Source organism: Gopherus evgoodei, chromosome 1, assembly GCF_007399415.2.
Source record: "Gopherus evgoodei ecotype Sinaloan lineage chromosome 1, rGopEvg1_v1.p, whole genome shotgun sequence".
Taxonomy (NCBI): Eukaryota; Metazoa; Chordata; order Testudines; family Testudinidae; genus Gopherus; species Gopherus evgoodei.
Window position 1 is genome coordinate 177,607,336 of NC_044322.1, and position 25,582 is coordinate 177,632,917.

Here is a 25,582-nt window from a genome sequence, read left to right on the forward strand (position 1 = left end):
GCAATGGGCATGATGGGGCTGTGGGCAACAGGGGCACCTGAAAAGGGAATGCCTGACCCATAATTGCAGGTCCCAGGCTAGCCCACAGTATGGAGCTGAGCCAGAGAAGGACTATAGGAGTGCCATGACTATAGGGATGCAAAGAAGGTGCTTCCAGTGCCAATGAGGAGAGCCATATAAAAAGGCATTGCCCTCTGAAGAGAAGGAAAGGGACACCTGAGAGCTAGGCTTGGTTGGAGACAGCCCAAAGCGAGGGGGCAGTGAGGACTGACGACCTGGCAGAAAGCCATCTCTCACACTCAGCAGGGTAGGTAGGGAGGCGATGGATAGGATGACTGGGACAGTGGAGACCCAGACAAACAGGGGAACCCATACAGGAGCAAGACAGGCTGCAGTGAGGACCCAGACCCTGGAAGAGGAAAGCAGGTTGCTCCTCTTGGTAGAGAGCCTGAGGCAGGAGAGGGATAGCCTGAAGGCCAAGCTACAAGGGAAGCTGGGAAGGTAGAGAGAGAGAGAGGGAGAGAGAAAGAGAGAGAGAGAGACATACACACACACCAGCTGTGTGTGGTCTTAAGGGGGCGGGGTGTGGTAGGGTGTCTGTCCCACACTGGCAGAAGAGGGGATAAAGCAGCTCTGTGGAGGCTGCACAGGAGACAGCCAATCAGGGCCAGGCTGGGCTATATGAGAAGGGCTGCTGAATAGAGCAGTGGTAATCACTCCCTGGAGTTCAAAGATGGAGGACTGGCTACCCTGAAGGAGGGAGAAGAGATAGCACCATGGTCCGAGCAGTGCTGGGCGGGGTCAGAGGAGCATGAGTGAGCTCCCGGCTCACCACTGCAAGACTGTGACCCTGATACAAGGGCAGAGAAGGTGCTAGGGCTGCAGGGAAGTGGCCCAGGGAAACAGGCAGCAAGGGTTGGAGGTGACGCAGCATGTGGCTGCTGACTTGAGAGTCCCTGGGCCAGGAGCCGGAGTAGTGGGCAGGCCGGGGTCCCCCCTTTCCTTTTATCCTATTTGCCACTGAGGGGAGTGGCTAGAATATGGGCTGCAGTTTGCCACTGACACAGGTGGCTAGATCCTGGACTGCAGCCTGCCACTGAAGCAAGTGGCTGGATAGAGGACTGGTGGGCCCCTGAAATTGCGGAGAGAGAACAGACTGGGGCGTGTTCAGAAGAGGACACTGCAGTTCTGAGAGTGACATGGGTCCTGATGACAGAAGCGACATCAGTGAGATGCCACTAAATGAAGGCGCACCAGTGAACCAGAGCTAATTCTCAGGTCGGCAAGGAGGAGGCGCCACAGTGGTGAATCGCACCCCATCACAAGGGAAGAAGAACCATCTGGAAGAGCCAGTTTTGGGACAGGTGGAGTCATGGGCTAAACGGAACGGGGAAAACAGACCAAGGAAACAAAAGTCTGGGCAACTGGAGATAATCAAGGTGAGGAATCCAGATTGGGAGAGAGGACCAGGTAAAAATGGAAGAACGAAGTCCTTGATCCTGCAAAATGACCTACACAGGTGGATCCCAATGTCCACAGCTTGCAGGATCAGGGCCTACACAGAGAAGGGAGGAGCATAGGGCATCGGGAAATGACACAGGAGAGGCAAGAAATGGGGAGATGACTGCAGACTTTCAAGAGAGAAAACAGGACCAAGAGCTGCAGAAGGCCAAGAAGTAGCAGAGATGGGGGGAGAAATTGAGGTTAGTGAGCGCTAAGAGGAGACGGGAAATGAGCATGGACTTGTGGGAAGTTTGGTGTGAGGAAAATGTTTGGAGATAGTTTGTGACCAGAAAAAGGTGAAATCTATTGAGAATATTAGTCATTAGATAGTACACTTAGCTCTAGTGGCCTGAATGGTTTTTGTCAAAACCATCTGAAAAAATGTGTAGATTGGAATGGGAATGGCGCACCTCCTCCTCAGGCCCACTGCTCTGTCACTGGTATAGGTCCCTACTACTCAGCTGGTAGGACCTGGAAAGGGGTCACCAGCAGGTGGCTGACAATGGCTAAAAAAACCTCTGGCCAAGTCCTGCAGCATTAAGATCAGCTAGAACCCAGAGAGGGGGAGGAGAAAACAGCTCCCATCATCTCCACTTCTGCCACCCAGTGCCTCATCTTCTCCATCCTTGCCCTAAGCCAATCACACTGGAACTCTCCCCTCCCCTTGCTTATAGAGAGCTGAGCTCTCAGCAGGTTGCTTCTCGAGTCGGCAGAGCCACCGTCACAGCCTGAAGAAGCACCACCCCCAATCTCTAGAAGTCTTTTCACCCCCGAAGCCTCCCCAGCCAGGAGAACCAGCTCAAGCACACATGGAAAAAATGACCTACCCAATTCTAATCCCACAATCCTTGATATGATGGGTTGTGGGGTAATTTCCTGCCCATTCTGGACATGGTAGATCACTCTTTTTCTCTCTTTGAAAAACTGCAGATTCAAGGACCAGACAGAGGCACATGGTACACTTTTTAAAATGATGTAAATAAAAACACACATAGGGACAGGGAGATAACTAATCATATTTGGCTGAAGTACCAATATGAAAACCTAACCAAAAGACAGAACTGCATACAAACTTAAGACTACATAGTGTATACATCTTGCTGCCCTCACAGTATTCAGATTCATTGCTGGCTAGATCCTCAGCTGGTGTCAATTGGCCTAATGTCATTGACTTCAGTGGCACTATGCTGATTTTCACCAGGTAAAAATTTGACCCACTTTTTTCCCCACCTTTTCATATGTCATACTCGGTCCCAAACTAAGTCCTAATAATGCACTTTAGAATGTGGCCACTAAGCTGATAAAAAGTAATAAATCTTTCTAATCACATTCTGCTCCAACTCTGATGCACCAGTTGTTAACTGATCTTTGTATCATCCTGTCACACTTTAATTTGGGTCTTGTTTTTATATACTGTGTTACTACTGTTGATGTTTTACTGTATCATGTTCTCGGCTGGCTAGTGTACTGAATTTAATTTGGATTTTATGATGAATCATATTGCATTACTACTTTTTAAAATAATATTACTACTGCAATAAGATTTCATAATTGCATTCTGTCGTCATTTGCGATGGAAACAAATGGAGACTAATACCATCTCAACTGCCAAGGTTTGTATGTCTCCAAAGACATATCTCTCCTTTGTTATTGAGTCACAGTGTCCAATTCACAAATGCTGCCTAGTTTATGCTCCTGAAAAATGAAAGAAAATCAGAGTATCACTCATTTTGACACACAGATGCAAACTGGTAAATGGATTTTAATACATTAGTCAATGTCGTTGTTAGTATTTTAACAGCAAACTTCCTGTCCCCAGGGAGGTGGGGAGAGAAGTATCTTTTACTGTTTGGGTTTGCTAAGGTAGATGAATCACTAGGGGCTCATATGGTTTTTGGTCCAGGGAATAACACAAATTGTCACCATGTTGATCTCAGTAAAGTTGCTCTAAAATAATAATACAGTAGTTAGTATTTCTGTGAAAACTTTTTGTCGGAGGATCTCAAAGTGTTTTGCACATATATTGGGGATCAGAATCTGGCTGAAAAGTACAGGCCTATTTGGGCGCAATTGTGCAGAAGGTCTGAGAGGTTCTGTGTCTTAGGAAGGCACAATGCCTCCTGCAGCTCCTGGGAAGGGGAGCTACCACCCATCCCCTTAAGAGGTTAGTGTGAGCTACCCTCCATGGCTAGCCACTGCAGCTGGCTTGTGCTGAGAAGGGGCAGGGCCATGGTGTCACTTCCCCTCAGTGGTATATTGTACCTCAGGGCTACTAGTAAATAGCAGTCATTAAGCTAAGGAAAGCACAAGGTCTATAATAGTACCTGTGCATTGTATGGCCTTCAGGCTAGGAAGTGGTTACTGTTCTGTGTTTGTAAAGTACCTAGCACAATTGGGCCCTGTTCTTGATTAGTCCTAGATGTCACCATAAGTAAAATAATTAATACAGAAGGGTTAATCTTCTTGTTCTCATCCCCAAATGCAAGGGCCAGTCACAATCTGACTATAGTCAATTAGTCTTTATGATACTCCTGGGCATTAGGAAAGGGACATGTGTAGTAAAGATCATCAGGCATCAGTGAAATACCGCCAACTCTAGGGATCACTCCAACTGTTTAGTTGTGCAGAGCAATACTCTATACAATGGCTAAAGACAGCAGGTAGAAAAACAATACTGTGTTCCATTGACGCTGCAAAGGGGATTTAGTTTAGATAGGCAGAAAGTATACTTACACAAGAGGCAATGAGGTCAAGTCAGCACCTCCTCCTTTTATGAAACATGCCATGGGATTTTTAATAGTCTTAAATGGGTCAAGACTTGAATTTTATATTATTACCCCAATTAGTTTTTGTCACCCAGATCCTTCCTCTCATCCCTTTTTATCTGTGATCCTCATTTGTTATGTCAAGGGACAGGCAACTGTCCTTACTCATTTTTGTGAGGTTCCTAGCATATGTTGGGGCGAGCAATATAAAATAATCTGAAAGATGAATGTTCCATCAGTACAGTGTCCTCTAACACTAGCGCTCACTGCCTGGGGCCCTGGGGCAGTACTGACTCAGGTGTCAAAGTGTGTTCTGTAGTCACCAGCACCACTTTCTTCAGTGCCTAGTTGTTCCATGGATTCTGCCATCCCCATACTGGCCTCATCCAGCCCCACTTAGTTTGAAAACCAGTGGGATTACTGAATAAGGTTGCATGCGTACAGGCTAGACTTAGCAAGGACATACTTCTGAATGCTATTAAGGAACATTCATCCTAAAAATGCATTTGCCATGTTATATTAAAACAAAATAGATCTTTGTCTGCAATGTTCATTGGTATAGATCTTGGGAAATCATTTACTGTGTATATTAGAGAGAAGCTAGCCAGAAACATGTTTTTCTCATTTTACAAAAGTTCAGTAGTTTGTGGTTAGGTTTTTGTTTTGGATCCAGTCCAGATCCTACTTTATCTGAACTCTCAAAATTTGGGAGGGTTTGGTTCCAGCACTAGCTGGTCTTTGTGCATAAGAAATGCAGTATCAGATTTCCCTAAGACACAGGGCATTGCACACACACTCACCATATGCTGAAAGGAGTAATATCAAACCTTATATTCATGTCCCTACCAAATTCATGGTCTATTTTTGTAAATTTCACAGTCATAGCATTTTTTAAATCTTGAATTTCACAGCTTCAGATATTTAAATCTTAACAAAGCATGAATACATATTTTTAAATGACAAAATATAATCATGTAAAAAGCCCATGATAGCACCCCTGCAAAAAAGTGACGACACCCCTCCATACCATGCCACCTTTACTTCTGTGATGCTCTTAGGCCACGCAGCTCAGAAGTCAGCACAGAAGTAAGGGTGACAATACTGCAGCTCCTTTAAAATAGCATTTGGGTTGGGACCCCCAGTTTGAGAAATGCTGCATATGGTAAAAGTACACAAAAGATCAGATTTCATGCAAGAGACCAGATTTCACAGTCCATGATGCATTTTTCACAGCTGTGAATTTGGTAGGGCCCTACTTATAATGATCTCCCCTCAGTACTAATGGGAGCTATGCACGCTGATCAAAGGGAAGAGTAGACCACTTCATTTGCACCTTAAACTCTCAATACAGAGGCGTGTTGCATAAGTCTAAACCGAGATCTAGAGGAGATGAAAGAAAGTGACGATGTCTAATTCTTATTAGAACAAGCTAATCAATATTTCAGCATTCGATTACCCCTGAAGGAAAAAGCGCACCATTACAATTACCTGAATCAATACAAGGCAAATGCTGCCTCAACTAAGAAATGGATATCTATTTTGAAAGAACAAATTAAACATGGTTTTATTCACTGGTGTAAGAGGTATGCTTTATGAAGAAAAAGAATCCATGAGGTATTTCCTGAGAGCATTTTTTTTTCCATATCTATTAAAACATGACAGTTTTGCTTTTTCATCTAAGTGGAAAATGTCTATTTTTGGCATTAGTTCTGTGCTATATATTTAACATTGCATAAATTGGAAATGTGAGACCCATTTAGCTCCAGTTATAATAAATGCATTTTACTGCTTTCTGACCAAATGGGCCTTGTGATTATAAATCATAGGATTGGTCACGGCAGACTGTCATAAACAGATAGCTAAGGGTTAACGTCTCTACTTCTTTCCAGGTGAAAATCTGAAACACCTGACCAGAGGACCAATCAGGAAACAAGACTTTTTCAAATCTGGGTGGAGGGAAGTTTGTGTGTGAGTCCTTTGTTCTTGTTCTTGTGCCTATCTCCCTCTCGGCTATGGGAAGGATTTCTCTATTTCCTGCTTTCTAATCTTCTGTTTCCCAGTTGTAAGTACAAAAAGATAGGTTTGTTTTTTTGTAGTTACATGTGTATAGTTGCTGGAGTGTTTTGACTTGTATTCTTTTTGAATAAGGCTGTTTATTCATATTCCTTTTAAGCAATTGACCCTGTATTTGTCACCTTAATACAGAGAGACCATTTTTATGTATTTTTCTTTCTTTTTAAGACCTGTTGGAGTTTTTCTTTAGTGGGGAACTCCAGGGAATTGAGTCTATGCTCACCAGGGAATTGGTGGGAGGAAGAAGTCAGGGGGAAATCTGTGTGTGTTAGATTTACTAGCCTGACTTTGCATTCCCTCTGGGTGAGGGGGGAAGAGAGATTAGCTCTCGGTACTTCTGTTTTCCAAGGCTGGAAACGGGGAGGGTGGAATCCCTCTGTTTAGATTCACGGAGTTTGCTTCTGTTTATCTCTCCAGGAACCCAGGGAGGGAATACCTGGAAGGGAGAAGGGAAGGGAAATGGTTTATTCCCCTTTGTTGGGAGACTCAAGGAATTTGGGTCTTGGGGTCCCCAGGGAAGGTTTTTGGGGGGACCAGAGTGCCCCAAAACACTCTAATTTTTTGGGTGGTGGCAGCTTTACCAGGTCCAAGCTGGTAACTAAGCTTGGAGGTTTTCATGCTAACCCCCATATTTTGGATGCTAAGGTCCAAATCTGGGACTAGGTTATGATACAGACACCCACCAGATAATGGGCCAGTGTACAGCAGCACCATCCCTGTTATGGGGGTATGATGGGTTGGATCACAGAAACCCCCTTGGGAACTGCCAGCTTCTGTGCCAAGACTATTTCTGCCCTTGCTTTCCTTCAGTCTGGGAATCCAGCACCCTGTCTTGCTGGGCCAGACATGCCAGTCTGCTCCAACACAGACCCAAGGTCTGAACCACATGCCCCTAAGCTGCGGACTTAACTGAAAGCAACTTACAGAAGTGTTCCTGTCTTTAATACTCAGATGCTCAATTCCCAATGGGGTCTAAACCCCAAATAAATCCATTTTACCCTATATAAGATTTATACAGGGTAAACTCAAATTGTTTGCCCTCTGTAACACTGATAGAGAGATATGCACAGCTGTTTGCTCCCCTCCCTCCACAGGTATTAATACATACTCTGGGTTAATTAATAAGTAAAAAGTGATTTTATTAAATACAGAAAGTAGGATTGAAGTGGTTCCAAGTAGTAACAGACAGAACACAGTGAATTATCAAGTAAAATATGCAAATCTAAGCCTAATACAGTAATAAAACTGAATACAGATAAAATCTCACCCTCAGAGATGTTTCAATAAGTTTCTTTGACAGACTGGATGCCTTACTAGTCTGGGCACAATCCTTTCCCCTGGTACAGCCCTTGTTCCAGCTCAGCTGGTAGCTATGGGATTTCTCTTGATACCTGCCACTTTGTTCTGTTCCACCCATTTATATATCTTTTGCAGAAGGTGGGAATCCTTTGTCTCTCTGGGTTCCCACCCCTCCTGCTCAATGGAAAAACACCAGGTTAAAGATGATTCCAGTTCATGTGACATGATCACATGTCACTGTAAGACTCCAAGTCTTCATTCCTCCCAGCCTGACTCACAGGAAGGCCTGCCTGCAAACAGAACCATTCACAGTCAATGGCCCCTGTTAATGGGAGCCATCAAGGTTCCAAACCACCATTAATTGCCCACACATTGCATAATTACAATAGGCCCTCAGAGTTATATTTTATATTTCTAGTTTCAGATACAAGACTGATACCTTTATACAAATAGGATGACTACACTCAGTAGATTACAAGCTTTGTAATCATATCTTACAAGAGATATTTTGCATGAAGCATATTCCAGTTACATTGTATTTATACTCATGAGCATATTTTCATAAAATCATATAGAGTGAAACGTCACAGGGGGCACCCTGAGATTCTTGTGCCTCACACAGTCAAAACACCTCCCAGAGTTCTGAGAGAACAGTGACTGTACCAGCCTGGTGCAAATTGTAGCATGTGCTCTCCACCATCTTGTGTAGGTCCAGCTCTTCTGCATCCTGTAGAGAAAATGAGTCTCATACCCTTATAATTTCATAAATTCTTATAAACTCATACCCTATAGTCTCCTACCCTTATAAATTCCCTCCTCCCTTTGAAGAGAAAGTGCCACTATAGATGCTAGCCTTGCATAGTCCTTGTGCTCAATGGAGCCTGCTCCTGTGCATTGAAACTGAGCAGCATCCGTGAGCTTGAATATTAGGGCAGAACTTCTTAAAACAAGATCATCTAGTCTAGCATTTCACAAAGTATAGAGCATGCTTGTCCCTCCCCAACAGACTGAGAGGGATGGGAAGGACTAGTTAAGGGTGTGAGCATGTGGTGTAGACTGGTCTCTAAATTGTTTTCTAGTATCTCAGCTTTCCCTTTTTAAAAAATTACATTTGTGAAGAAAACATTGAAAAATGTTTCCCAAGTGTAACTGATGCAGCAATGTCTGCCAACGTTTACAGAGAGCCTGAAACTATACATCCCAGGTGTGAACTGCCCCATTCATTTCAATGGGTGCTAGCCTAGGTGCTAAAGATAATCCTTTAATTATCAAAGCATATAAGAAATAAGAGGCAGAATCATAAGACATGAACATGGACGCGATCTATCCTTAATGACTGCTCACTTTGGGTAGGCCTTTAGCAAAACATGGAAGGGTTTCACAGAGATGTGATTCATTTCTTTTTCCTGAAGGAGTCTCAGCTTTCAAAAGTTTGGCAAATGATGAATTAGGCCATGGTATACATTTCAAAGACAAGCTATGGAAGCCCACATAATGTGAGCCATTTAACACTAAAGTCTGGGGAAAACACTTAAAAACTCTCATGGAAATTTCTTGTTTTGACAGAGAGACTGACAAAATACTGATAGGTCTTTTTTCCATCTCTTAAATCTCAGTGTAGCAATTCGTTCCAGAATCGACTTCCGAGACATTTTTTTAGCCAGACATAGTATGCCTACATAATAGTTTTTGGTAAGCATTATGGGAGAAGCCACTGGCAGAAACTGCAGGGTCTAAATAGCTTAAACAACATATGTGTGACAGTCAGAGGAGCAGTGAATATATCTATTCCCCTGACCCCAAACCTGAAAACACTTACATACATACTTAATTTTCATGGCTGCATAATCTCACTCAATAGGACATGTCACATGCATAAACGTAGGTACTTGTGTACATTTTTGCAGTATAAAAAAAAGTTTCTTATTCCCTCGTTCTGCTTTTTACAAGAAAATAGTACTTAAAATCCCAGCCATTAAGTTTAATGTAGGTGATCAATCATTTTTCAATATATGTCATATTTCATATGAGAACCATCCATCTTGTTGAGTTGCCTTGAGCATGGTTTCATTTCACTGAAATAAAAATGATTTTTTCCACTTCTTAGCAATTTGAGTTCAATTAATCTGGATTATTTATTAAATAAAGATTATCTACATTATGTCTTTCAGATAAAATGTATGTGTGTGTGTGTGTGCATACACACGTGCATGTAAAATATATGAGGATTAGTACTATCTCTTCCTCGGTTTATGAACCTAACATTCTCCAGGCATAACATAAACCAGCATGATGCCCCAAATACTAGCATTTTCATTTGCATCTTTGTGTTATCTGAAAGATGCGTGAAATGTCATATGCAGTCAACTCCGCACTGACTATGCATGCAAGCCAGGGCATGGGTTTGGCTTTATCCAGCAAGAATATGGGATATACTATGATCCTGGAATGTGACAAGGTGGCTGGATTCTACTGTGACTTCATCTTGGTAGCTAGACCCAGAGCTTCAAAGTTATTTAGGCTTCTAACTTCCAGTAAAATCAATTGGAGTTGGATGCCTGCATACCTTTTAGGTTCTGGGCCCTGTAAATTAATCCCTGATCACTCAATGATGCAGGTGTGGCTTGTTAAACTCCACACTGTATATAAGAGAGGTGGGAATAGCTCTTTAGTGGGGAAGTTAGGGCCTCGGGCAGGTGGGGCCCAAGGTAGGAATGTTGGTGAAGTCATATCTGGGGAGAAGGCATAGGTTGGAGTTTATATTGTTATGTTTAGTTTGAGTTACCCTTAGTAATAAAGCCAAAAGTCAGGTGGGGGGTAACTTTTAACCTGGTCTTTTGTGATAGTAAGGCAGAAACTCCTTCAGTTTACAGTAACTGTTGTGTAGCGCTAAAAGTTCCTACTTTTTTGTCAATGACAATAGGGTATGACTTTTCTACAACCAAGAGAATATTAAGCATTCATTTAAATCTAATGAGCTTTGGGAAAGATTGTTGGATCCTGCAGAAACACTTGTGGTGAAGTTGCTGCTAGCCCCTTAGGGCAGGGGTCCCCAACCTATGGACTGTGGATCCTACACGGCCCACCAGAGTATTTTATAAGGCCCGCTGCCTGCTTCAACACAAAAAACTACTGGCCGATTCATTAACCTTCTGTTGTCATGTTTACATCATTTTAGTTTACATGAGTGTGTAAATAGACAATACTATACATAGAAACAACCTATCTACATACATATGAAACAAGCTGACTTAAAATGTAAATCAATACAGGTGACTTTAAATCTTATTAAAATATGTAGAATTTCTTTGGCCGACACAAGATTGTGTTTAGGTTTATGTGGCCCTCGTGTAATAAGATTGGGCACCCCTTCCTAAGGGCAGTGTTTCTCAAACTGGGTCTGCCGCTTGTGTTCACCGCTCCAGGCCAGTGGGGGCTACTGGAAGCGGCGCGGACCGAGGGACATACTGGCCGCCGCTTCCAGCAGCCCCCAATAGCCTGGAGCAGTGAACCACGCGCGGCCAGTGAGACCTGCGATCGGCCGGACCTGCGGACGGGGCAGGTAAAAAAACTGGCCCAGCTTGCCAGAGGCTTTCCCTACACAAGCAGCAGCCCTAGTTTGAGAAACATTGCCTTAGGGTATGTCTGCACTGCACACTAAGCCCAGACTTTGACTCAGGTTTCAGCCCACGCCCCTATTTTGCCCACACATAAATCAGTTTAACTTGGATCAGCAAGCACTCAGGATGTGGTCCTAGGACTCTGCTAGGGGGATGAGTCAGAGCACAGTTCCTGCTGTGATTCAGGTCTAAGCCCTGTTACTTTGTAGTGTGAATGCAGCTCAAGCCACAGACCCAAGCCAGAAGACCTCCATAATGCAGTATAGCCAGCTCAGCGCAGCTGCGACACCCAGGTCCAACAACTGTAAACACAGGTTTACAATGCTGCTCAGGTATGGGCCTGGAAACACCAAGTCCACTAGCCTAGGTCCCACAAACCCAGTCTTAGTGTGCAGTGTAGTTCATCCAAGGTAGAGTGAGGAGAGATTATTCAAAAGGAAAAGTTGTTCTGGAAGGTGTGACTTGCTCATTTGAGTCCAATTATATTCATTTTACCTCACTCCAAGAGCACAGCTGTAAAATGACCAACACACACACAAGTATTCCACATAGCCAGGTTCATCTTTACTTGCTTTAACTATTACTGTGCCATGAAGGGGAAAGGTTTTGGGGAGCTCCTGTTCAAGTCTCTGCCACTAAACTGAAGTAGATTCCCATCCTCTGATGGGGTTCACCTTCAGTTCTGATACTGCAAAATCATCCCCGACAAAGATGACTGATCCCTGAAACTCAGGTAAATATCTCTTTAAAATACTTTATCCATTCATTTTGAAAATAGAACAGATTACACCAAAAATCAAATAACTCCCTGAGGAGGATACTCCTGACTTACCTAACCAGGACTTAACCCTTTCATCAAAACATCTAAGATTATACAAACTATGTACACCGCTACCTCGATATAATGCCTCCCGATATAACATGAATTTGGATATAACAAGGTAAAGCAGTGCTCCAGGGGGATAGGACTGAATGCTCCAGTGGTTCAAAGCAAGTTCAACATAACATGGTTTCACCTATAACACGGTAAGATTTTTTGGCTCCCAAGGACAGCATTATATTGAGGTAGAGGTGTATTTTGGTTAAGTGTTCATATACTCCACATATTTTGCCGGAACAAAGTACAGACATTTCCAGTGTACTTAACATAGGCTACCTTGCCACATAATGTTGCCTTATTCCTTGGTTATGCTTATAAGAAGTATTTTTGTTTACTAAATAGATTCTCCAGTCTTTGTCCTGTTTCAGCAAAATACTTAAGCATGTCAATAGTCCCAATGAAGTCAATGTTTCATAGAATCATAGAATATCAGGGTTGGAAGGCACCTCAGAAGGTCATCTAGTCCAACCTCCTGCTCAAAACAGGACGAATTCCCAGACAGATTTTTGTCCTGGATCCCTAAATGGCCCCCTTAAGGATTGAACTCACAACCCTTGGTTTAGTAGGTCAATGCTCAAATCACTGAGCTATCCCCCTTAAGAAAGTAGTTTTCACCCCAGATGGGACATGAACCCACAATCGCTGACTTAGAAAGCCATTGCCTTATCCATTGATGATGGGACATGTTTAAGGCTAAGATTTCCAATGAGGACTAAGGGAGTTAGGTGCCCACCTTTCAGTGGGAATTGGGCATTCTCACTCATTCCTTTACACCCCTTTGAAAACCCCAGTTTAAGCAATTAGTTGAATAGGGACCTGCAACTAAAAAGCTGCAATTTGTGTTGTTAATTGGTGAAGCATGAGTAGGCACTGTTCAGTAGCAACAGCCATGCCACTGTTTAGTATATGGTGGGTTTTTCTGCTACAGGTGAAAGTCACTCAGCTCTCCCTGGAAGGCAATCCAGTACTGCTAGTGATATCTCTCGTGGGCCAGGCCCTGAAGCTACCATACTTTCACCAATATGAAAAATACCAAAAACATGGTAGGATATCTTTCCTAGGCTAGGTTACTAGCCTTCTTTTTTTTATCCTGTACAAAAATATGCATCTTTAACCATCTAACCGCTTTGACCAACACACGTAGAATGTAGTATTTTAGCAAATCAGATCATAAACTACATAAATGAACAAAAACTATTCTTAAAGACATTTGAAGTAAATAGCCCTAGAATTTAAGAGCAATTATGCTGTTTCTTTATCCGCTGCATGTTAATTTTTCTCACCTTAGGAAATACTTTATACAGTCAAATATTTCCCCATTCAAATAAATATATTTATTGCTTTAAAATTCCATGTTAATATTTAATCTACTGTCACATGCCTTGCCATAGTAAAGAAAAATGTCATAATTTAAAAAGGAAACATAAAATGACAGCAAACATCAGTCATTAAGGTATACTGACTATGATTAATACATAGGTTGTTAAATGGTTAGTAATAAGATTAGTTTGCTTCTTTCCTGCCCAATAGATACTTAAAGTAATTGCATCTTTGCAAACTGCATTATCATCACTTCATGTTCTTTATGATGTCATGGGACAGCAATGCAGGCTATGTAACATTCAGCAGTTTTTCCTACCCCTACTTTGTTACTTTCCTTTAAAACCTCTTTTTCTGCCAACTGCAGACATTCTGACATATGAGGATGTAGAATAGCGCACAAAAAAATCTCAATATATCTATGTTAAAAAGTAAAGAGCACTTACATTTTTTTCTTTAACAACTTGCGCATCAAAAATAATTATGGCTAATGTGTCATCATAATGTGAAAAATCTGCTGAAAACAGTAATAGGCCAATTGCTTTTCTCTAGCTAGTTAGATCTTATTCACAAAACAATATGTTAACAAGTGGGTAAGAGACATGAACTTAAAGGGAAAAGGATAAAAAATGGAAAACCATTACAGAACTAAATTAGCCAAAAATCTGAAAGCCATTTTAAAAAGCAGAGCATTCTTTTTTGTGATCCCTACCACTTATGCTAATACAGCAGGGGTCATTATATCTTACAGTCTTTGCCATTTATCATAACCACTTTGTCAATATGTAAGTATTATTACTAGGTCTTATCCAAAACCTATTGAACTCAATGGGAGTCTTTTCATGGATTTCAGTAGGCATTGCATTAAGCCCATAATGAAGAATGTTCTCTATTCTAGTTCTTAGAAAAATGTAACTGATGTAGGGAGGGAATGGGAGGGAGAGGAAATTCACAATTCCTAAAGAATGTGATGCACCTCTACCCCGATATAATGCAACCCGATATAACACAAATTCGGATGTAACGTGGTAAAGCAGTGCTCCAAGAGGACGGGACTGAATGCTCTGGTAGATCAAAGCAAGTTCGATATAACGCAGTTTCACCCATAATGCAGTAAGATTTTTTGGCTCCCAAGGACAGCATTATATCAGGGTAGAGGTGTATATTAAAATGAAAGTTAATAACTTTCCAGTTCCTCTTGTCATCGCCATCTGAAATTCTGTTTCTGTGATATTTTAAACTAATGTGTATATACATACATACATGTCTAAGACCAAATTGTTGCTGCTCATGGGCAGATATGCAAGATGGGAGTGAGGAGGATGGCACAGTGTACCCTACACACCTGTGCTGGTGCTTCTGTTTCCTGAGTGTCCAGGAGTATTAACACTGCCTATAGGACTAGACAGTTCTAGTGTATGTGGCAGGGCAGGGGTTTGGCCCCTGTTCAGAAAGGAGGAGTTTTCCTTCAGCACCCCAGAGCCTCTGTGTTCTGGCCAGTGTTGCTTGGTATAGTGCTCCCCTGCACACTTAAGCTAGCTTTGACTACTGCAACCCAATACAACTCTTAATGTTTTTTTTTCTTTCTACAACTGGCTTCAAATCTTACATATTTGTTACACAAATAACCCCATATAGCATAATCACATACAAGATTAATTTTATGTTTGAAAAATAGTGTGTTGTAAATGTGCCTTTCAATAGGAATCTAACAATGGTTTGAAACACAGTTTGAAAAAATATAGGTGCTGTAGCCTGATTTCGAAAACATTATTGACACAGATGATCCTTTATGAATTATAGTCACAAATTTTCACTAAAAGATATAGTTCTGTTTGAAGATTATGTTCTCAAATCTTGTATGGGACATACGGTACATCCTTAGAAAAAAATAACACAAAAGAAATACTCATGAAAACTAAATGCAGTTATAAATATTCAGTTTCCAGATGGCACCTATGATAGAACATATAGTCATTTATTCATATCTATACACAGATGTTACTAGTTCAACTTTCTGGTTGCAATGCAAATGTAAATGGTTCACCTTAGAATGCACTTTAGCTGGGTGTGACTTTTCAAATCACAAGAACTTCCAAAGTAGGGTGACCAGATGTCCTAATTTTATAAGGACAGTCCTGATTTTGGGGTCTTTTTCTTATATAGGCTCCTGTTACCCGCCCCCCCAACACACACCCCTGCCCCGATTTTTCACATTTGCTGTCTGGTCACCCTATTCCAAAGTATGGCATCTTGGGCCTTGTTTCCTGAAAAAAAATAACTTTAATGGTGTACAAAAATGAAAGCACGCTATGGCTAATTTCATAATCTTGCTTCAGTAGGTACCTACTGACTCACAGCAAGTATCAGCACACAACATCTGTACTTAGCACCATGATAAGATAAAAGTGATTCTGAACTTTTCAGCTCTGAAATAAATGTGCGCAAAATAAATACAAATTAAAAATGAAACCATGTTTTCTATAAACATGCCATCATTTTACTATTACTCTATTTGTAACATCTTATATGAAAACGGTTTCCACCATTCTGCTATCTGTGTATAGAGGCATATTTTCATCTGCCTGCATGAAGATTTAGGTACATAACTCCTATAACTAAGAACTTAAGAGGTTCTCTTCTCAAACCTCTTCTCAAAAGATACACAGTAGGTGGACATGAGGTGAATTTCAGACTTGTGCAGGGGAAAATTGCACAATAGCTTGGCTACAATACATCCAACTTTAATTAGCACTTCCAATCTGACTTTCTCAAGTTTATGGGAAAACAAAACTCAATCACTAAATTCACATCTTCACTCTCTCCATCTATATCTATGTCTATATATAAAAGCAAAACCTTCAACCTTATTTGCTTGTTTAAAACAAACAAAAGGAAGTATTTCTTTACACAACCCACAGTCAACCTGTGAAACTCTTTGCCAGAGGATGTTGTGAAGGTAAAGACTATAACAGGGTTCAAAAAAGAACTAGATCAATTCATGAAGAATAGGTCCATCAATGGCTATTAGCCAGGATGGGCAAGGATGGTGTCCCTAGCCTCTGTTTACCAGAAGCTGGGAATGGGTGATGGGAGATGGATCACTTGTTCTGTTCATTCCCTCTGAGGCATGTGGCATTGGCCACTGTTGGAAGACAGGACACTGGTCTAGATGGATCTTTGGTCTGACCTAGTATGGACGTTCTTATGTTCTTAAGTGTAGTCAAGAGTGTAAATCATCATGAATCAGGATCAATCTGTGGACTCAGTTCTGTATTCCTTGTGCATCCAAGATTCCCATTGCCTTCAGCTTTCAGATCCAAAACCTATTGAAGACAATGTTAATCTTTCCATTGAATTCACTGGACATTGGATCAGACGCTGAGTGTGCCAGGAATGCAGAACTGGATTGTAAACCTTTTGAACTGTGGTTGAACTCACATTTCAGATATGCTTTCATCTTCTTCCTTTTGGGGTAGTACAAAAGACAATGCAAATGAAGATACATACACAATACAAAAAAGGTTATCCTGTTTTCTTCTTAGTCTTTTCTAACTTTACCATAAAAAGAAGGAACAATCCTATATAACTAAAGACAGATGTGCATATAAAGATATCCTACACAAAGAAGTGCCGCAGCATGTACCTTTTATTATCCTTTTAAAAATGATTAATTTAAGGTACAAAAATAGTGACATCTTGCAGCTTAGCAAGATGTTTTAAAATGTCTTCTGGTTGCAGAAAAAATGCCTTAGAAAACATTAGGAGAGGTTGCAGATCACAATGTATCATAGTGATTTGCTGAGCTTTTCATCTCTGAAGATCTGGAATTAAATTTGCTTTTGAGTGTAATGAGTTTGGCAGTCTCTGTTTAGATTTAGCTGGTCATGATGCAGATTACAAAAATGACAGTTACAACAAACAATCTTTTCTCAAAAGATGCACAGTAGGTGAACATGAGATGAATTTCAGACTTGTGCAGAGGAAAACTGCACAATGCTTAGATGCTTGGTTACAATGCATCCAACATTAATGAGCACTTCCCATCTCACTTTCTCAAGTTTATGAGAAAACAAAAATCACTCAGTAAATTCACATCTTCACTTTCTCCATCTTTAACTATCTTAATATATAAAAGAAAAGCCTTCAACATTATTTTAAAAAAAAGTCCCAGATTTAATTCTTTTTCTAGAACCAGCCTCTCCTGTATGATGTATGATCAATTTCTTTCCTGTTTGTTTTTTTTTTAGAAAAAAGATCCCTGTGTTTGCAGACAGTAAAGGAAGTTAACTCACTGATGATCTCAGTACCTTCAAAATCAAACTTCACTATCATTATCATGTTGTCTTAATTTTATGGAGGAAGTTTCAACTATTTCTTTTTAAAAAAAAAATCAGTGGAAAGTTGATTTAAAAAAATTACTGCTATTTGGAATCCAGACCGCAGCAATTGCCACTCCATGAGAACTTTTATGTGCAATTGACCAGTAGATAACTATAAACAAAGGTGAATCTGACTAGCTTGTTTTCATTGATCAGAATGATTGAATGCAAAAGAGAGACAACACAGAATAAACAGCACATACAATTACTTCATATCAGTCACCTACGTGTGAATTGTCACAACATTTATTTTTAATCGGTCCTTATCCCATTAACTAATTTAACAGTATATTCTGATTTCTTTAACCCAGGTAAGACTCTCTGGGGCTATTGTGAGCAATGTCAATATAAATTTTAAGGGCCAAATCCTGCGGTCTTCCCTTAGCCTTAGCTCTGACTTCAGGGGGGAGTTTTGCCTGTAATAAGGGACGGAGGAAGAACCTCAGGATTTGTCCCTAAACAGACTGTGTCTTCCAACTTTGGCACCTGTGCTGATGGGGGCAATTAGAAAGGTGATGACAGAGAGAGGAAGTGGGTTAGAAGCACTAGATGGATCTCTTCGACACTGAACTCTCAGGCTAGCTCCTCCAGTCCTGCTTCCGCCAGGACTTCAGTGGAAGTTCGGCCAGAGTGAGGAACGCATGACTTGGCCCTAACCCCGTTAAATAAACCCTGCCTTCTCCTCTTTCCTTAAGCAAACCAGGTTTCCGGCAGCAGCAGCCCCCGTCACGCACAGCTCGCGCTGCAGTCACTGGGAGTGTTGTCTGAGGCTGGCTGGAAGATTTGGCCCTAACCGGCTGCAGCTGTGCAGACAGTTCCCTTCCCAGTGTGTGTGGGGCAGCCTCGGAGGGGAGCTCCCCACGCCCTCCCTCCCTCTCTGGCTCACTCACCGCTGAGGACTCGCAGGGAGAGGCAGCTCGGCCCCCACAGCATCGCGGCACCCAGCAGCAGGGGGATCACTCTGGAGGGAGAGGCGCTCATAGCGACGGGAGAGTCCCAGCACGAAACAAAGGCGGCACCAAGCACGGGCTGCTGCACCTGCATCCACTGCTCCCCCTCCGCCCCCACCGCAGATGCTCCAGCAGCCACAGGTCCCCCCCCTCGCAGCAGCACCGCGAGCTCTCAGAGCAGCAGCGCGCCCTGCGAATCCCGAGCCGCGGCAGCTCCGCACATTTCCCTTGGCCAGAGGAGCCCGCTGCCCCTTGGCTGCCCAGTCCCCCTCTCCGGGCTCTCTCCCCCGGCGCCTTGCCCTGCTGCTGTGCTGCTCTCCCTCTCTCGGAGGGGTGTGGATGCTCCTTGTTATATAGCCAGCCCGAGGTGTTGTGCCTGGGAAAAACCAGCCCCAGACTATCGATTTCTGCTGCTGCCGCCAGCACCCTCCGCCCCACGCGCAACACTGCAGCTCTTATGGCCCAGAGCGGGACCCAGCGCGCTCCAGGAGGGTGGACTCAGCAGCAGCCCCTCCACCTCCCTGAGCTGCAGGCGGGAGCCAGGCGCTTCGGGGTCGATTTGCATACACCAGTGTCAGCCTTGCCATCAAAGTCTGGCAGGAGGCTGGCTCCTTTTCGTTTTCAAACTGCTGAATGTGCAGCGAAGTGGCAGGCTACGGGGTCAGTTTACTCCTAGCTGCTCTGTATTGCTTCACTACTCGGATACCTGGCAAGATGGATGGGGGAATTCAATCCCGGGCAGGATTTTCCTGTATCCTGGAACTGGATCTCCGCCAAACAGGTTTCCTGGTTGAATGGTTATGGAAACAGATCATAAAGAACCATGTGGGTTTTCCCTGTAAGCCTCCACCCAAGAGAGATACTCAACCATCCCCATCCATATTTCAGGGAGGGGGGATTCAAATCAGGGCTTTTCATTTGGCCCATATCTAGATCTTAAAGTCATACTGTGCTATACCACCATGGAAATGTCCTATAGAGAAAACTAGAGAATGAAATCCTAGCTCCAGAGTTTTTAGCCAAATTATAGAATTCTGCAGCAGGCATGTCACTCTACATTTAATTCCATAGATTTGGAATAATTTCTGTAGATCCCCTACACTACAGGGATTTGAGCATGAACCAGGAATATCAATGAGAACTTTATCATAGAGTTCATTATATTCGGGACCAGACCATAAAGCCCTATAGTGATTATCTCTATTAAGTGTGTAAAGATTTTTTGCCATTAAGGGTTTTTCTCCATAAGAATATGAATAAACATATATTTTCTACTTATTTTTGTAAAAGAGAATCTCTCATGCTCTTTGTTAGGCTACTGTAGCCACATCCAGATTACTATTTTGATACATTATGTGTAACTATGTTTATAACATTTTTAAAGAACACCCCCAATGGCTTTTTGTTTGGGATTATGGTCTCAACTGTTTTGCTTATGTGTGTACAGTACTTGTGAGTGGTTTATTTTATTACAGGGCATGATTAATATAGACCATCGTGTTTAGTGGACATCTTCTATACAAATTCTTTGGGGACTTGTCCCTCAGATTCCAGCTACTAACCATGTATATGGCACATTTGTAAATTTTTTCCTCTCAACAGTTATTATAACTGGGTTTGTAGGCATATATCTCAGTTTAGAATGGATTTTCAAAAATGTAAGAGATTTTCTAGCTGCTTTAGAAATATGTGAGACTGTCTTTCATACTGAAAAACCCAGTGTTAGGTTTCTAAACAGTAATTGAAATCTAGTTAAAATATACAGCATTTTGTTCCCAACTTTTTTAAATTACTTAATAATAGGACTTGTGTTTTTATTTGGCTGATACAGACTTTTCCACTACGGCTTTCAATTTTCTAGGGAGGTCTCTAGTATTTTCCAGGTTTATAGTGCCAGGTGTATCAGTCTAAAAATAGTCACATGGGGGTCATATGGCCACTTCCTGTGCAAAAATAAACAAAAGTAGAGAACTTAACCAGAGACCTCCAGGGCATCTGAAATTCTACCCATTCCTCATTTGACACTACTGGCACTGTGGAAGAGATGGAATGTGGCCACCCAAGCATGGCTATGCTGAAAATATCTAGGTAATGATGGCAGCCAAACCCCCACAAGTTTATCACATGTGTGCAAACTTGAAGAATTGTGGGGAAGATATTTCTATAAATTATCAGGAACCATAGAGCATGTCCCATCAAAGAGCAATGAGGAAAAGCCAGGCCTTATAGTGCAGAAAAGGAAGAGAGAGAGATGTCAAAAGCTGCATTATGCTATTTAGCAACCTGCCACTGAATTGAGAAGGGATGATAATGATAAACTGATGCAGAGGATGAAACCCCTAAAATTGTGTGAGCCTCCATCCAAGATGGGCTGTACACGCCACCAATACTTGAAGAGTCTGACTTCTTTTTCTTCTGCTTTGACAATACCTGCATAGTAAGTTATGCCAATAAAGTCTCAATGAATTGAAATTATATCTGCCATGCCTCTGCACAGCTCCAAACACCCTCCCAGGACTTGACAGTATGGTTAGCTTCTTTACCATCCTTCTACTGGTTCCCATCATGACCCTTCCAATATGGGTTCACATCGGAAAGTTTAAAGCAGATTATTTTCATGAGTGTATTCCATATATAAGAATTACTGATAGAACATTCAACAACATATAGTGATCAAAACCACTGGGACAAAATCATTCCTATACTAACCGTGCTAAATACCCCACTTGTAAGAATCAAGCAATCCACTTATGAGAATCATTTGAGGGCAAACTGACTACATGTAATACGATACTTGATCAAGTGCAATGACATAACAAGCCAATAAAGCTGTTTTGAATCTGAATTTGATCACATCTCATGTTATTAGGCATATAGCATGCAAAAAGTATAATCCCTATGTAGAAAAAACAAGTTTTCCTGTTTATGTGTGAATCAACATGGCAGGAAAAAGAAATGCTTTCTGCAGATGAAAAATACCACCTCCTGGAGTCCTATGATAGTCTTCCCAAGACTACAGCTCAGAAATTGGGCACTGCACCATCTATATTGTCTAAAATTCTCAAAGACAAGGAGAGCATCATACAAAATGAAGGAGACAGAAAAAGAATGTGATGAGGCAAGGCACCTATGGTTAAGGTGACACTTATAAAGTGGATCAGAAATGCCAGAGAAAGAAATGCACCCCCTCCCCCGGCCCAAGCAAACGGTTGGTGATGCAGAAAGCGGAAGAACTAGTGGTGGACCTGGGCGTTACTGACTTTAAGGCCAGCACTGGCTGGTTTGAGCCCTTTAAAAAACTGAGAGGGGATTGTTTTTAAGAAAATACATGGAAAAACCCAAAAACATAGACATTAGATCACACTGAAGAATGGTTAGAAAACAAGTGGATTGAAATGAGACATGATTTCACTGAAGAAGACATTTGAATACCAATGAAAGTGAAATTTACTTTAGAGCCCTGCCTGGTGAGACTCTCGCCTTTAAATCAGACAATAAACAGAGGAAAGAAGTCTAAAGAAAGAATTACTGCTCTGTTCATCAGTTCCATGACTGGTAAGAAAAAGACCACTGGAAAAAGTCAAAACCCACGGTCTTTTAAAAATGTGAGATATCGTCCAGTCCACTACGCTGCCAATTCATCTGCCTGGGTGATGGGGCATCTAGTCGGTAAGTGGCTGAAGGACTGGGACTGAAAGTTGGGACAACTCCACATGACCACATGACGAAAGATGTAGCACTGCGAAATATCCTACTTGAATTCTTCCCAAAGAACACAACTTCTATCTTTCAACCATGTGATTAGGGAATTATCACAAGCAAATGGCTCACATGGTGGTGCATCACACTGATGATAAGGACAGCCAGACTACTGCTTTGGAAATTGCCATGAAGATCAGTCCTTTAGATGCCATTCTAATGCTTGCAAATGCCTGATGTGATGTCAATGCTTCAATAACCCAGAATTGCTGGAAAAAGGGAGGTCTGATCATAGCACCCATAAGGGACGCAATTGCTGTTGAGCCACCAAGAGAACTGAGTGCACATGAATGTGAAGAGTGGATAGACATTGATGACAATGCTTTTGTTATACAACTTGTTTCTGATGAGGACATTGTGACTTAGATCTGAGACCAACTGGAAGTGAAACCCGAAATGATGCCGGGGTGGACTCTGAACGACAAAGTAATTGTCCCATCCTTGACCCAAATGAAGGATGTGATGAAAGAATTGACAAATGGCCTGTTGTACAGGGGCTTCAATGATTTTAGCCTCCGACATTGCCTTGAAAAGCTGGGTAACAATGTAGTGGATCATGCAATGATCCAGGGAACATCGGACAAGTCTGTAATCAAACAGTGACTGCGCCATTGCATTATGCATTCAGAGTGCCAGACGTGCTACTCCAGGGACAGATGGTAACACTCTAAAATAAATAATAATGTGAGCCAATACTGCTAAACATGCATTTTGTTGTTTTGCATTTATATTTATGCTATGAAACCAAGTGTAATGCACTTTCATATCTTATATTTGTTGCAGTTTAATTGAACAATTTTTAAAATTTGTATCTTTGGATCTTTACCTTTAGAAGTATATAGCTCCGCTAACCTACACTTTGTGTGAAGCTGTAACATGCTGTACAGTATTCATAATTGCCTTGAATAAATGCACCTGCTAACTGATTCAGTAACAATAATATAGTAATAGTGTGTTGCTCAGTTAGAATGTTGGTGTGGTTTTGTTCCATGCTGAATATCTATATTTAAAATCTAAAGAATTTAGTTATGGTAAATGAGACATTTCTCAGTTGAATAAACAAAGCCAGTTGTTTAAAACATAATAGTCAGTTTCATCTATTCTTTACAGTTCCACTTGTAAAAATCATTCTCTTATAAAAATCAAATCATCTGGGACGGACTTGATTTTTACAAAAAGGAAAGCACTCTATTAAATTATGCAGCATTAATTGATGATTTGACATGCTTTCTGCTGGTTTGTCAGGAGAATTTGCCACACACAGTGACTATTCCTTGGCTTCCTCCGCTCCCCGCAGCTTCTTGCTGGCCACATACCCCTTTTCCTCTCCCACATATTTTCCGAGGAAGACTCTTGGTGGCTGTCCTCTAGTATCAGATGCTACCGCATTTCTATATTTCCTCTTGGCACAAACTTTCCAGGCCCCATTTTGTCTTGTTTACACTTCCTTGCTACCCTCTCATAGAAGAAGGGAGCAGATGGGATTTGGTAGTGTATCAAATGAGTTTTACTCACCTATTCAATTTATGCCAATTCACATCAGCAGATCTGGCCCATTATTACTGCATCTTTCCAATCCATAATTCCACTCCATAATTTTGGTATATTCCATTTTATAAGGATCAGTGATTCTACCTTCAGTGACAGAAAATTGATTTACATTAGGATCCTTCTAGATCTGGCAACTGTATAGCTTTGTATGTGTGCAGCTGGGGCTACTGAAAAGACAGGGAGCAGTTTGCTTCTGTCCTGAGAGACTAAGCTTATTGCTTTCAGAATGTGTTCACTCTGTGCTGGTGTCTCAGTTTGGTCAACAACCTGATCTCCTTCTGACTGATGCATGCTGTAGCACACAGCACTGTTGCCAAATCATTGAGCAGCCCAGAAGTTCAATATATGGCATTATTTATATTCAGAGTGGCAAACTAACCACATGTGTTTCAAGAAGTCAATACCCAGGATATCTACAATTCTAGTTCATTGAGGTTTAAGATATCTAACCTATCTCAGCTGCAGATTTAGTGCTTTCCAAAATTGTTATAGCTAATTCCTCTAGGAGACATTTCTTTAACAGGTATTAAATACTGGAGTACTCTTTATATTACATCATTTACTTTGCCACATTACTATGTTTAATTTTCTCATTTTGAGACAGTTTTCTCATTTTGAGACTTGGGCAAAGACTTCAGGTTAGCTTAAAAAATAGCAGGCTAATTGTTCCTACCTGAACAACTCACATGGCCTTGATCTTCACAAGTATTTAGTTCCTAACTTGCAAATGAAGACTGAATGCCTTTCTGGTAGTCAAACCCATGTTATTGGTCTCAATACAGGAAAAACTCATGTTATTGGTCTCAGTACAGGAAAAAATGGGTGACATTTATGGCCTGTGTTGTACAGATGGTCATACTAAATATTCTAATGGCCCTTTCTGGCATTCATACCTTTCATACTTGGATGCATAAAGCTGGGCCCAAAAATAAAAGCTTATTTAAGAGCCTAAATATAGATGGAGGTGACTAACTTTAGGTACCAGCACTGACAAGGTGGCATGAAGGCTTTCACTGTTTCCCTACAAGAACCTCACTCTTTTGTTTCTAATATGCTTTTTTCTTTAAAAAATCTGTGTTTGAATTAATTAGTATTTTACTACATATTACAGTATTTTACTGTATAATATTTATGGTTAAATATAATATTTCTCTCTTTCTTGCTTTTTATTTGGTCCACATTAAAGACAAGATTCTGCCAACCTCAGTTGTAAGGTACTACTTGATGTCAGCCAGAAAGAGTGGCAGTATCTATCACTAAACAAGCCCAAAAAGGAAGAAAATTAAATTGTGAGTGTACAGGAAGTCCTCATATGAAAGGGATAACTTTTCTTCAGTCCTGGCATCATTTTGCCAGGTCCATTAGATGCAGCAAAAAGATGTGGCTTACATGTCATTTTCATACAAGTTCATTAGAAACACCAGTGATTGCTATATATTTAGTTTATTTGTCATCAAAGATTATTTTCCATGTTCTTATT

At 41.4% G+C, this 25,582-nt stretch overlaps 1 protein-coding gene across 2 annotated transcripts in view; it reads right to left on the reverse strand.

Moving 5' to 3' along the window:
* Nucleotides 1-18,869, reverse strand: part of CHODL (chondrolectin) — a 50,845-nt gene extending 31,976 nt beyond the window's left edge. For both annotated transcript variants that reach the window (XM_030552402.1, XM_030552393.1), the window contains exon 1: nt 18,733-18,869. In XM_030552402.1, the coding sequence (XP_030408262.1) occupies nt 18,733-18,823 (91 nt within the window). In that variant the 5' untranslated portion in view covers nt 18,824-18,869. The remainder of the gene's footprint in view (nt 1-18,732) is intronic.
* Between the last annotated feature and the right edge of the window lie 6,713 nt (nt 18,870-25,582).